Below are 11,749 nucleotides of genomic sequence, written 5' to 3'. Positions count from 1 at the left end.
TGCCAAATGGCAAGGGAAATTGAGACAACTAGGAAGCCAAGGAGAGAAGCAGCATTAATAGCACCTGGGAATGAGGAAATGGGAAGGCAAAGCAATAATAATGGAAGTGTGAACAGAGAGGAATGTGGTGCAGCAAAGAGGCAAAGGATATTGGTGGTGAGAGGGACAGCAAAGAACCAGGGAAGGGAGAACACTTGGGCAGCAGATGAGCAGCAGCATAGGCACCGATGCTGTCTTCTGCTGAGCTGAGAAGAATCTGACAGAAGACTTAGATTGGTAAAAACCGAAAGGCACATAATCGTCCAGGGGCAGTGTGCGTGAGCAGGACACAGCAGCAGCGTTTTTCTTCTGAAAGACATCACAAGCAGCAAGTTGTTATGCATACATCGCAGCAATTTCAGACAGTGCGCACAGGTTTCGGTGCCTCAGTGCTGGATGGCAGACACAGGGGAAGCTAAAGCTCAGAAAATACACAGCAGTATCTATGCTCTGCACAGTCTCTGTTGTTACAATAGCGAGAGGAGTGCTAGGTAGTGAAGAAACACAGCAGCTGGTGGAAGAGGAAGGGTAAGTGACCCCTGCTTAAGGGGTCTTGATTACTGAAGCACTCATGTTCCTTAAAGAGATGATAAAATGTAACACAACTTCCCCACCGCAGATGGCGAGAAAATGAGAAGTGGTTCACTGACCCCTAAACCTAAGCAAGGATAAAGGGAGAGCTTTTGGCACAGGGAAGCTGCTCTTCTGCTGGCTCACAGAACTGAAGCCTGAGGCTGCAGCAAAATGAGGTCTTTTAAGCTTCATTTGCATATGAGCTATCGATAAAACAAAACCTGGGTCAAAAGGGGAGACAGAAACCGAGAGAGACACTGATCTATCTTTTGAAAACCAGTGGGCTTACACTCCCAGAGATCTATACACAGCTCCAACAGAGGCACAGAGAAAGATGTTGTTTTGGCAATTTTAATTCTCTCCCCTTTATTATACAAAATACTTTACAATTAAAAAAACATTTCCCCAATAGAATCATATACAGATATTTATAATAAACAAGATTCTGTTACAGACAAGATGAGGAACTTCTGCACAAAGGAAAACAACAACAGATGATCAAGTGAAAATTAAGACTTGACCCTTTCCCCATGATTCTGGGAGGGGAGGTTACATTTTAGACTTTTATTCCTATCACATTCCCTCAAGTCTGAGCTCTGGGATCTCCTCTCACCCCAACAGCCCTCCACCTGTGTCCCTACTGTGAGTGCAATACTCTGCTCTGAAAAGGTTCATGAAGAAACACTGAGAAACTAGCATCTGCTGGTACCATGAAGTTACCAGCACTCAAAAAAGGGGACCGCTGCCCCCCCTTTTCCCTAGCAACCCACATATACACACATGCAAGCACATACATGGGGAAACATGCTCAAAACCCAGAGTTTTTCACCCTTTCACCAAATGGCAATTCCACCTCACTAAAGCAACCTGGACTCGAGATGCGTCCAGCAGGTGGCCCCTGCAGAAGGGCCATCATAAGGTCTCGTAGCCAAGCTGGGCACTAATGCAAGTGCAGCCTGGCAGGAGGGCTGGATGCTGCTGTCCTCCCCACTTTGATCATCTGCCCACCAGCAGAGCCTCGGTCAGTCATGGACGTGATAATGTGAACCACTCAGAGGTGCTCAGGCCACAACCGGCTGGTAGGGGAAGTCGCACACTCCAGCAGGAGGTCCTTGAAAAAATGGTTGCCAACAACCTGCCCCCACCAGAGCAAAGGTATGTGTGAACCCCAGTGAACGTTTTCTCTCTAAGGAAGGTCATTGCGGGGCTGGGCCAACCCTGCACTCACAGGGAAGCCCATCCCAGAGTCACTGCTGGAGGCCAAATGCCTGAAGCAGTGTGGGAAGGTCATGGGCATCAGCTGCCCCATAGAGGTCACTCTGACCCAGCATGGAGAGGGCCATGCGGAGGGTGCTCCAGATGTTGTCAGACATAGCACCTTGCTGCCCCCGTGGGCCTCGGCTCTTCTGCTGCATGTGCAAAGCCTCTAGGAAGTGCTCCACAGCCTCACTGTCAACAAAAGAACACAGACATGCCTACTGGAGAAGATGGTACATCTCATACTCCCATTTGCTTCTGAAGTACTTCCCCTCCCAAACAGTTTCCCCCTCCCCACCAGATCCTGCCCACCCCAGAACCATCAGAGATCCCCATTCTCCCCTCTTAACAGAAACTGAAGCCCAGCTGGCCCCTAGTCCAACCATGTCTGCCTGACACTTTGTTCTCGGGGCAGAGTCCACACACTTGCTCTGCTCTCCTATGCCAAGGGCCAGCCCCAGTAACTTACTGCAGTCTCTCCCACAGACACAACCACACTCATGGACCACAGCAAATCTGCCCATCCTGTGCTCACCGGTGGGCACCTAAGTTGATGCAGCTGATGCCCAAATTGTAGCGGGAGCGGATGTATCCTGGCTGGAGCTCCAGTGCCCGACGATACGCGGCCACAGCTTCCTCGCTCCGATTCCCATTGGCGAGGGTGGCACCGAGCTTGTTCCACAGAAGATGGTCCTGGAGGAGGGGACAGAGAGAAAGGACTGAGATGAACTGGATCTTTTTAAGCTTCAAGCCAATCTTCCCTTCCCCATGTGTTCATCTCATTCCTCCAGTCCAAAAATGTACCTCTCATGCAAGCAGCACCTCCACCCAAACCTCCACCATCCACAGCATGCCCTTTCTTACACTGGGGCGCACACTGAGCGCGGCACTGAAGCAATCCACAGCCTTCTCGTACTCGCCACTGAGGTTGAAAAGGACACCCAGGCCACACTGGACATCAGGATCCACAGTCGAGGGGTTGCTGCGCACAGCTGCCAGGAACAGCTCTTTCACCTCCATGAACAGCGAGCTGGAAAAGCACAGAACAAGGACATTGGTGTACTGTGGAGAGAGCTGACCTTGGGTTTCTCACTCTGCTCCTGCCTGGAGCAGTCCCAACCCTCCAAGAAGCCTTTCAGCTGAAAGGTGAAATTTGTGACCTTAACTCACTCAGACAGCAGGGAACCTAGGATACGCTTGGAAGGCCCCAGGTTTGTCCCCAGGACACTCTCCTCTGGTTCCTTCTCCAGCAGGTGGGCATAGTCCGGTTTATGTCGTAGCCAGTCCCGCAGTGTCTCACATGCCTGCTTCTGCAAGGACTCATTGGTGAAGCTGACTGCTAAAGCCATGAGTGCTGTGAGGTTCCCAGGCTGCAGTTCCAAGCACCTGCAGGTCAAAGAAAGTGAATACCTTATTAAATCAGCCTGAGAGACAGCCAGATACAGGAGGTAACACCAGCAAGTGGAGCACACCATGCAAGCCATATGGTCCTTTTAGCACTACACACTAGACAAGAAGCCACACTCAGAAGCATTTCTGCGACACTCACTGTCTGAGGGCACTGATTGCCAAAAGCTCCTGTTCATTCTCTGCTTGGGTGGTTCCCAGGTATTGCCAGGCCTGGAGAAGATAAAGATGCAGAAAGTCAGTCTTCTTCACATCCCGAGAAAAAGATCAGCTGATAAACCACAGACAGAGATTAAATCTACCACATGATCCCACACATTTTTAGAATGAGACCAAATATACGCGAGTACACACGTTAGCCACAGATGCAAGTTTTTCTCAAAAGACATACAGACTTTATGGCACATAGGTACTGAAGGCCAATAAAACTGATGTTGTTACAGTGACAAGAAGTGAATGTCCACCTGGAGATCTATCCTAAAGCAACTGCTGGCAGTTTTTACACTTTAAAGTCACAGAATCTCCACTTTTAACTTCTCACTGTGGTCAAACTGCAGACGAAGGAGGGAAAAGCAGATCTTTTATCTCCTAAGAGCAAAATGGCGTAGCAGCAGTGCCAATAATGAGGAGACCCCCCAAGGCAGGGAGTTGCATATACTTGTGCAGTGGTTCACTAGCAAGTGATAATCTTGGGGAGCTGACCATCAGACCTGAAGGTAGAAGCACTGTTATTTTACTGAATCTTCAATCATCATGACACCAGCATAGAAAAACCACTTCCACCTCCAGGCTGCTGACATAGGGAATATTTAATCAAGGTACTAAATCCAAAAGTACCTGTTCACTTTATGTTGATAACCACACCTCTTGCTTAAAAACAGGCTAGATAGTTGGCTGGACTATCAGCATGAAGTACCTGCTTTTTGAATGTAGGTCACAAATGCCGTATCCATGGCCTTAAGGAAACTGTTTCATTAACAAAGACCCAGACACACTGCACAAGCCACCACAAGCAAGAGGCAATCTACTGTCTCAAATCTCTAATACCTCACCATATAGCTAGCTGCAACTCAAGAAGAGCTGACACTCAAGGTGAAGGTGTGATTGGGACCAAAGCAACCATGACATTTCCTTCAGAGTGACTGTTCAAGTTTATTTGATCGATGTACTATTTGTCAAGTCTTGATTTCTCCTATACTTTCTGCAGAGTCACAATAAAAATTCAGAACATTTTCAGTACAGCTATAGCCAGAACGGGCCTAAGCTTTCAACTACCTCTCCATTATGCTCAGCCTGCAGCCCACACTGCCTATGAGAAGTGTTAATTCTAAAAGAATATTAGCCTTTTGATCACTTTAAAGGTAAAGTGGATCTCCAAAACCTCTGCTTACTTCTCACCTACTACTCCTGGTACCCTAGAAAGTGAGATGCCTGGATTCCCATAAGCCAAGAACCTGTCTTCCAAGAGGTTACTCTCATCTAATACTCAGAACTAACAAATTAGGTATTTGCCACCATACACAATTAGGAGGACTTGAATCAGGCACACTGAGAACTCAGCATCTCTGGCTCCTCGAGGCAGGCACTCCAGAAACAGACAACAAGGGTGTATTTGCATTCTCTCTCTTCCTCCCGGGAATCCACATTGTCCTCCTCTGGAGAAAGGCGCATAGACTGCTCCAGTTCTCAATCTATCCCGCAGAAACAGAAGTGCTTTACGGAAACAGGTATTCACTGAATTAGAAGCTGGAAACTTGCCTTCAGTATAAAAATCAATCATTCCCCAGACTGCAGTCTTCATTTGAAGACTATGAGGACGCCCAACACCCAACCCTCTTGGATTGCATCTTCTCCTGGCACCTGGATGGAGGACCTAACCAGGATCCCTAGTCTAACAAACTGCTCAGAATTAGTCTTTAACAGAGATACTGAAAGAAGTATCTGGCACAAGCATCTCCAAACTTGCAATGTCAATACAGACTTCCAGAGAAGCAACTTAAGAGATGAGAATTCCTTGTCTTGGCTCCAAGCAGTCTCATGTGCTCCAAACATTTTACACAGCTATGGGCCAGGCCCTTGGCACTTTTTCTAACTGTCCTTAGTCCTTGCCCACAGCCCTCCTGGGGATTCACATACATCAGCTACATATCCAGAGCCACAGAATAAAACAAGATGTCTTCATACAGCCTGCACAGATCCTAACACTGAAGTAAGTTTTCTACACACCTTGACATCTCACAAGGGAAGGATCCAAGTGGCAGTGCACTTGGCCAAGGCCTGCTATCTCTGCTCTCACTCACCTCCATATGGTCTGGCTTCTGTTGCACTGCAGCCTCAAAGAGCAAGACAGCATTGGGGAGGTCACCTTCCTCCAAACGCTTCCGCCCCTCTTCAAATGCATCGGGGTGATCTCTCATGGGATTATCTTCCTCAAACTGGTAGCCCTAGCAGGTAAGACAGAATGTTAGGAGACAGACTTAGGGAGAAAAACACTCTCTACAATACAGCACAGTCTAGCCTTGCTGCATTAGAAACCCTCAAACTGCAGACCAGCCAGCACCTCATTCTCTGATCTACTACAATCTAGCAAAGAGGACAATGGTTCTTCCTGTCTGTGTTGTGCTGCAAATTCCCCCAAACCAGACCTGAAGTAAGTTGCAAGAAAGACTAAACATCTGGTGTGGGTCCTATCAGACTGGAGGGAGAAGGGACAGCAATACTTGCATTCATCGGAGAGAAGCCCACCATTAACTGGTATTTGGTGCTGGACAAGAACTAGACGGCATCTGCAGAGGAGTCCAAGTGAAAACACCATTTGTTTAACCCCTAGCTGATCTGGGATGAGGGTGCAAGTGATAGCAAAAGATCAGCACAAGAAGGAACCCTAGCAGCATTTGGAGTCTGTGGAGCTCACCTGCAAGGCAGATACACTGTGAGCCTCCTGAAGGCAGCCCATCACCGTGCTAGAGAGACCCTGTTCTCTATTACCTTGTCGTATGAGGAGGAGCTGAGGTCTTCATAATCAGAGAGCCATGGATGAGCCTCCGCATCTCTCTTGGCCATCTCCTCCCACTCTGCCTGGAGTTTGTCCCAGAAGTCCACATCTGACTGAAGGGAGAACGGAAGGTAATGAGAGTACCTCAACCTTAGACTGAGGTCTATAGACACCCCAGAGAATCCCCTCTTAAATGTTTCCAGTCCTCCTCACAGCATGCAAAGGAGAGATGTAACCCTACCGAGGGCTCTCAGTTGGTACCCCAGCCCTCCTCCTCTGCCAGCTTTACCTCCACAGCAGCCTTTGCCTGCTCAAATTCCGTATCAAGAGTTGACATGCTCCCAGATCGCGCAAACTGATCCACCCAGGCATCGGATGCCCCCTGGGAGTTTGGAAACAGAAACACACCTTTCTTTTTAGAATTTGGCAATCTGAGGACACACCCTAAAACAGTAGGAGGGTCTGTGACAACCCCTTCTGCCCATCAGCAAGAACTGATGGCCTGTCAAGTGGAGAATCCACTGGATATCCCCCTTCCTCCCAAGTGCTGTGGGAATGGAGAGAACTCACACTGCCCAAATACCTTCCCAGCTTCTGGCCAGACTCTGCTAAGAGCCTAATGGCTGTTCCCTCACCTCCCCCAGCCTTGTCATTAGCAAAGCATTGCTGAGAGTTGGACTTGCCATTCTCCCTCGCTCCCAGGCTATGCACTGGGGCAAAGAGCTTTCCTCCTTCAGAGGACACAGGGCTGGGGCTCCTACCTGCTGCTGTATAAACTCAGCTGCCCATTGCTCTGCCTGATCTTGGTCTCTGTGGGTCACCTGATTAGCTTCGATCGATACCCTCCCATCTCCGATCTGGCGGACAAACTTTAGGAACTGTGGCAGAGAAATGAAACAAGGGTGGAGCCGGGCAGATGCTTTGCCAGCAAGACCTCTGCCCATGCCTCCCTCCTTCATTAAGGGGGCTTCTCTCTGCAACATGAGCACAAAAGGCCCAAAAAGGTGGGGAGGAGAGGACTTCACCAGTCACGTGTTAGAGATGGATAATATCTAGAGTGGATTGTAGGGTTCAACTGCTAGGAATCGGGGAAGAAATGGAAACACAGGACAGCAGGAAGCTTTATTCCTTTACTGTCTTCCCCCTTCTCAGATCCCCATAGCCCTTGTTCACACCAGGTATCTCTGTCAGCCCCAGTCAGGAAATTTCTTACCTCAGAATTCTTGAGTTTTGGATCATCCACTTTAGAAAGTAAATCATTAACAGTTTTCTTAAGATCATCCTCAGGTTGATATTCCTCATACCTGTGTTCAAAGGCAGTAAAAGGAAAAGAGGTAGTCTGATACCAGGCAACAGTGAACACTTCCACTAACAACAGTCTACACAATGGGTCAAACAACAATATTGAGAGATACAAGCCCTCCTCAAATACTCTGGGGTTTTCCTAAGTGATTCAGTACCTTTATCCATCTGTAAAAATTCAAAACTAAGTTATCTGTGCAAGTGATTGACAAAAACAGAATTGAACAACTACAGCAACAGCACAGCTCTGCAGAACAGTTTGGGCTCCTTGGCAAGCTCACAAGCAATCAGACATTGCGAGTTTTAGCATGACTGAAAACAAGGTCATACACCCAGGAACAAAGAAAGTAGGTCGTGCTCACAGAAGAGGAACAGTGTCTTGGAAACGCATCAACTCCACAGAGGATGGAGGGCTCAACAGCAGGCACACAACTCAATACATTGTCTAGCTTACATCAGAATAGGACCAGTTCCAGGTGTTACCACTACATTCAGGCTTGGTGAAGTCTTTGGAACTGGCAGCAATAATTCAGGAATGTCCACATTGGCAGGAAGGTATCAGAAAACGCAAGAGCCAGGAGGAAGGAGAATCTAAATATCAAAAATCTCTCTTAGGGAAATTATCTAAGCAGCCCAAATTGCTTGCTTGTGTTTTGCTTCTTTAATTGAAAAAACTTGACTGTAGTCAAGAGGTACCTATACAGAGAAAATGTGTAGTAGCAGATTGTTCTTTAATCTACCACACAAAAACACATGAAAATGTCTGGAAGGCTGAATCTAGAAATAGGCAGGGAAAAGGCTGGATGTGGTTTGTCAGACAGGGAGAATAAAGTAATGGAAGTTTACAACTAGCAGACTCTACCACTTGAGATCTCTAAACCTAAAAAAGCAACTATTGTGGAAAAAAGTCCTGCTTGATTAGGAGTCCCTGAACTCACTTCTGAAGTCACTTTAAGGAGCTTTGCATTAGGCACAAAATTAAGTTAGCCTACATGATCATAGTATCCTCCTGAAACCAGAAAACAGAAAAGCTAGGATCTCTTAAGAACTTCAGTCGCCAAGCATTGTTTCCTCCTTTCTCTGAAGCCAAACACTCGAGAACATCAATCTAGGTTAAATGACTCAAAAGCATTCAAGCCATAGCAGATTTCTATCACCTAGCCAAACTTCACCCACCCAAGCACATAGCGGCAATAACTAGTCTTGAGAAGACAGACTCACCATTTATCTGCCAAAGATTGGTCTTCTGATTCCCCAAGCCACAGTTTCTCCTCCGATTGCTCTAGGTATTCTTCTGCCCATTTGGCAGGGGACACAGACAGTGGATCTGCAGAGGACATAGGGAAGAACAGGGAGAAGAGTAAGATAGGCAGACCACCACTCAGATTAACTTCAGATTTTGCTCTCTCCACTTTACACGCAGTTAGCTAACATACAGAGAAGACCTCTTCAAAGAAAGATTGCTTATCCTTGTTTCTTCTAACTTTATTCTGATCTAAAAATCAAGCCTTAGGTTTCAGACTGTGTATTACTACAGATGCCACTGTGGTGCCAATATCCTTATTGTCTTCTACTTTAATTTCACAACTTATTAGTCTGTTCCATGTAGGATACTACGCAGGTCAAGAAAATTACCAATGTATTGCACGCCTCTGTCACAAGCACAGCCTACAAAGCAATAGGTTTTCATCAGAACTTTCTCAAAGACCTGTGTAAATGCTGATTTATATCCCTCAGAGCATAAAGAGGGAAGGTCAAAGAGTGGAACTACCTGGCTCTCTACAGCAGCCACCCCTGGAGAAGGTAAGAACAACTATTTAAGTCTTAGTCATAATTTGCAGGTTGGGTCATGGATGGTAACAGGACCCCATTCCAGCCCCAGCTCTATACACAACATAGGATGGCTTTTCAGATAAACTACAGGCTTGCTTGGAACAGAAAGCTTAACCTTTGGGCCAGAAACATCCACTTTGCACATTTCCAATGTGCAACAACCCTCTATCTCCATGACACTGACAAAAAGTATTTGGCCAAAGCACACTAAACAATATTTACCTTTGTACCAGAGGCAAATTTAGACTTAAGAGAAGGAATTAGAGAATACGTAAGCAAGCAGCAGCATCAGACCATCTCTAGAATTTGCATAAACTGAACCACAATTTTTATAAAAATACTCTGAATACCTTGCTTCTTCTAAGTCCTTCAAGTAACCTAAGCCAAAAATAAAAGACCCTTACACCTGAATAAAACCTTCCACACCACATTGTTCAGTATTTGGCTAAGCCATCACAAAGCGGCTTTTTTATTCTCCCCGTTAAAGCTGCGACAGTAAACACTGACTGCTGGGCCCAAAGCATTACTCCAATTTCACATGCAGCAACTCTCCACTGTACACAGGCTGTTGCTGGGTAACAACTCAACAGTAATTCCAAAAGGGACCCTTCACCTGTCACTTCAGCGATGAACTCCTGTGACCAGTCTGCCTCATTGTAATCTGAAGAAACATCACCAGTGCTGTCGGCTGCAGCCAAGAATTCCTGGGTCCAGTTTTCAGACAGTGCCAGGGCTGCCACACCTGGAGCTAAAAGAAAAGAAAAAAAAAAATGAAGTGAGGAATGGAGGACTCAAAGGCATCATTAATCATAGTCCTCATTATCTCTGATCTTTTCCTTTTCCTTTGTTAGAATAAAATCACAGAAAGATGCCACTTGGAAGGAATGTCTGGATGTTGTCAGTGTTCCCTCAGCAGGTTAACACTAAAGCTAGAGATTAGTTAGCTCAGGGCACTCATCAGGCAACATCTGAACTTGATCAAGGCTGGCAATGCCCCAGCCTCCCTAGGCACCTGCTCCAGTACTGAAAAGCCCTTCAAGGGAAGAAATGTTTCCTTACATATAGGCAGTTCCCCTTTCTGCAAGTTGTGCCCATTGCCCCTTGTCCTTTTGCTGTGTATCACTGTGAAGATCCTGGCCTTGACTGCTGAAGACAGCAACCAGTTACTCCATCCCCCACCCCACCTGTCCCTTAGACTCCTCTTCCCCAGGCTGAGAAAACCCAGTTCCCTTAGCCTTTCCTCTTACACCACCGTATTCCAGTCCCTGAACAACTTCTTGATCTCCACTGCCTTGTTGCAGTATGTCAGTGTACTGCGAATCCCAAATGTGGAAACAATACTCCAGATAGCATTTCACAAGCACTGAATAGATGAGAACCACCCTACTAGGAGCTTAATCATAACACCAACATCTTTTTCAGCTCTCCACCTACACTAGCTCACCTCTCTGAGGGGCCTGTCGGAAGCTTGACTGTTCAATCTCTTGCATCTCAGCCAACAGGTCATCCATCTTAAAGGTCTGGGGTGCACGGGACAGTAAAGGGGCATTCTGCTCTTGCAGGAATTCTCCAACCAGCTGCCAAAAACAGAGATGGATTACAAACATAGCATAGAAGACAAACAGGAAGAGGCATAGAACAGGAGAAAGAAATGGACTTGTCAGAATAAAATAATATCATGTGAGGGGAAAAATAGCAAGGAGCGTTGAGGAGAAAAGCAGTAAGAAGAGACATCAATCTGTTCTTACCTCATCTTCAGAGGCCACTCCCAGTGGTTTGGATACCTACAAGGAATAGTGGGCAATTATCCCAACAGCTTTGACTGCATACCCCTCTCCACACGCATCCCCAACTTGATCAGTTACTGTCTTCCTCTTCCTTGAGCTTAGGCTGTCAGCATTTTCTCACTTAATTGTCTACTTATGTGGAAGCTAAAAGAGCAAGAGTACCTTGAATAACACTGTCCAACCACTGCTTCCACCACTTTTTGGGTTAGGGCCTGTGCCAACAAGGCATACAGCTCACCACAGCCACCAGCAATCCCCAGGTGTCCACCAACACAACTTCCACAAACATGCTCTTGCCCCACCAGACTACTGGACAAATTCAGTGACCCCATGCCCTCTTTCCCCAAAAAAAAAAAAAAAGCAACACTGCACACCTGTCTGCACCAGCATTCCCCCCTGCACTGCTCGCCCCATGTCCCCCTTCAGTCAGCTCACCCCTATTCCTCGCTGACCCACCCAATAGCCGGCAGACCCCACATCCAATCCATCCCACACACAGCAAGCACGGCTACCGGCACCACTCACCGCTGCAGCTCCGGAGGCCCCAGGGGGCCAG

General features: G+C 47.0%; 1 protein-coding gene across 1 annotated transcript; it reads right to left on the bottom strand.

Annotated features, from left to right (window-relative positions):
* Window positions 1–947: 947 nt before the first annotated feature.
* Window positions 948–11,745, bottom strand: PEX5 (peroxisomal biogenesis factor 5; the record flags this gene model as incomplete). The annotated part of the gene is made up of 15 exons (XM_010181647.1): window positions 948–2,061; window positions 2,405–2,562; window positions 2,734–2,899; window positions 3,040–3,255; window positions 3,419–3,489; window positions 5,577–5,720; window positions 6,265–6,384; window positions 6,561–6,653; window positions 7,033–7,149; window positions 7,485–7,575; window positions 8,795–8,900; window positions 10,020–10,154; window positions 10,851–10,983; window positions 11,155–11,190; window positions 11,719–11,745. Coding segments are annotated over 15 exons (1,815 nt in total), but the record flags the coding sequence as incomplete, so codon positions are not given.
* Window positions 11,746–11,749: the final 4 nt, after the last annotated feature.

Source organism: Mesitornis unicolor, unplaced genomic scaffold (assembly GCF_000695765.1).
Source record: "Mesitornis unicolor isolate BGI_N332 unplaced genomic scaffold, ASM69576v1 scaffold40973, whole genome shotgun sequence".
Taxonomy (NCBI): Eukaryota; Metazoa; Chordata; class Aves; order Mesitornithiformes; family Mesitornithidae; genus Mesitornis; species Mesitornis unicolor.
This window is presented reverse-complemented; position numbering and strand designations above follow the sequence as displayed.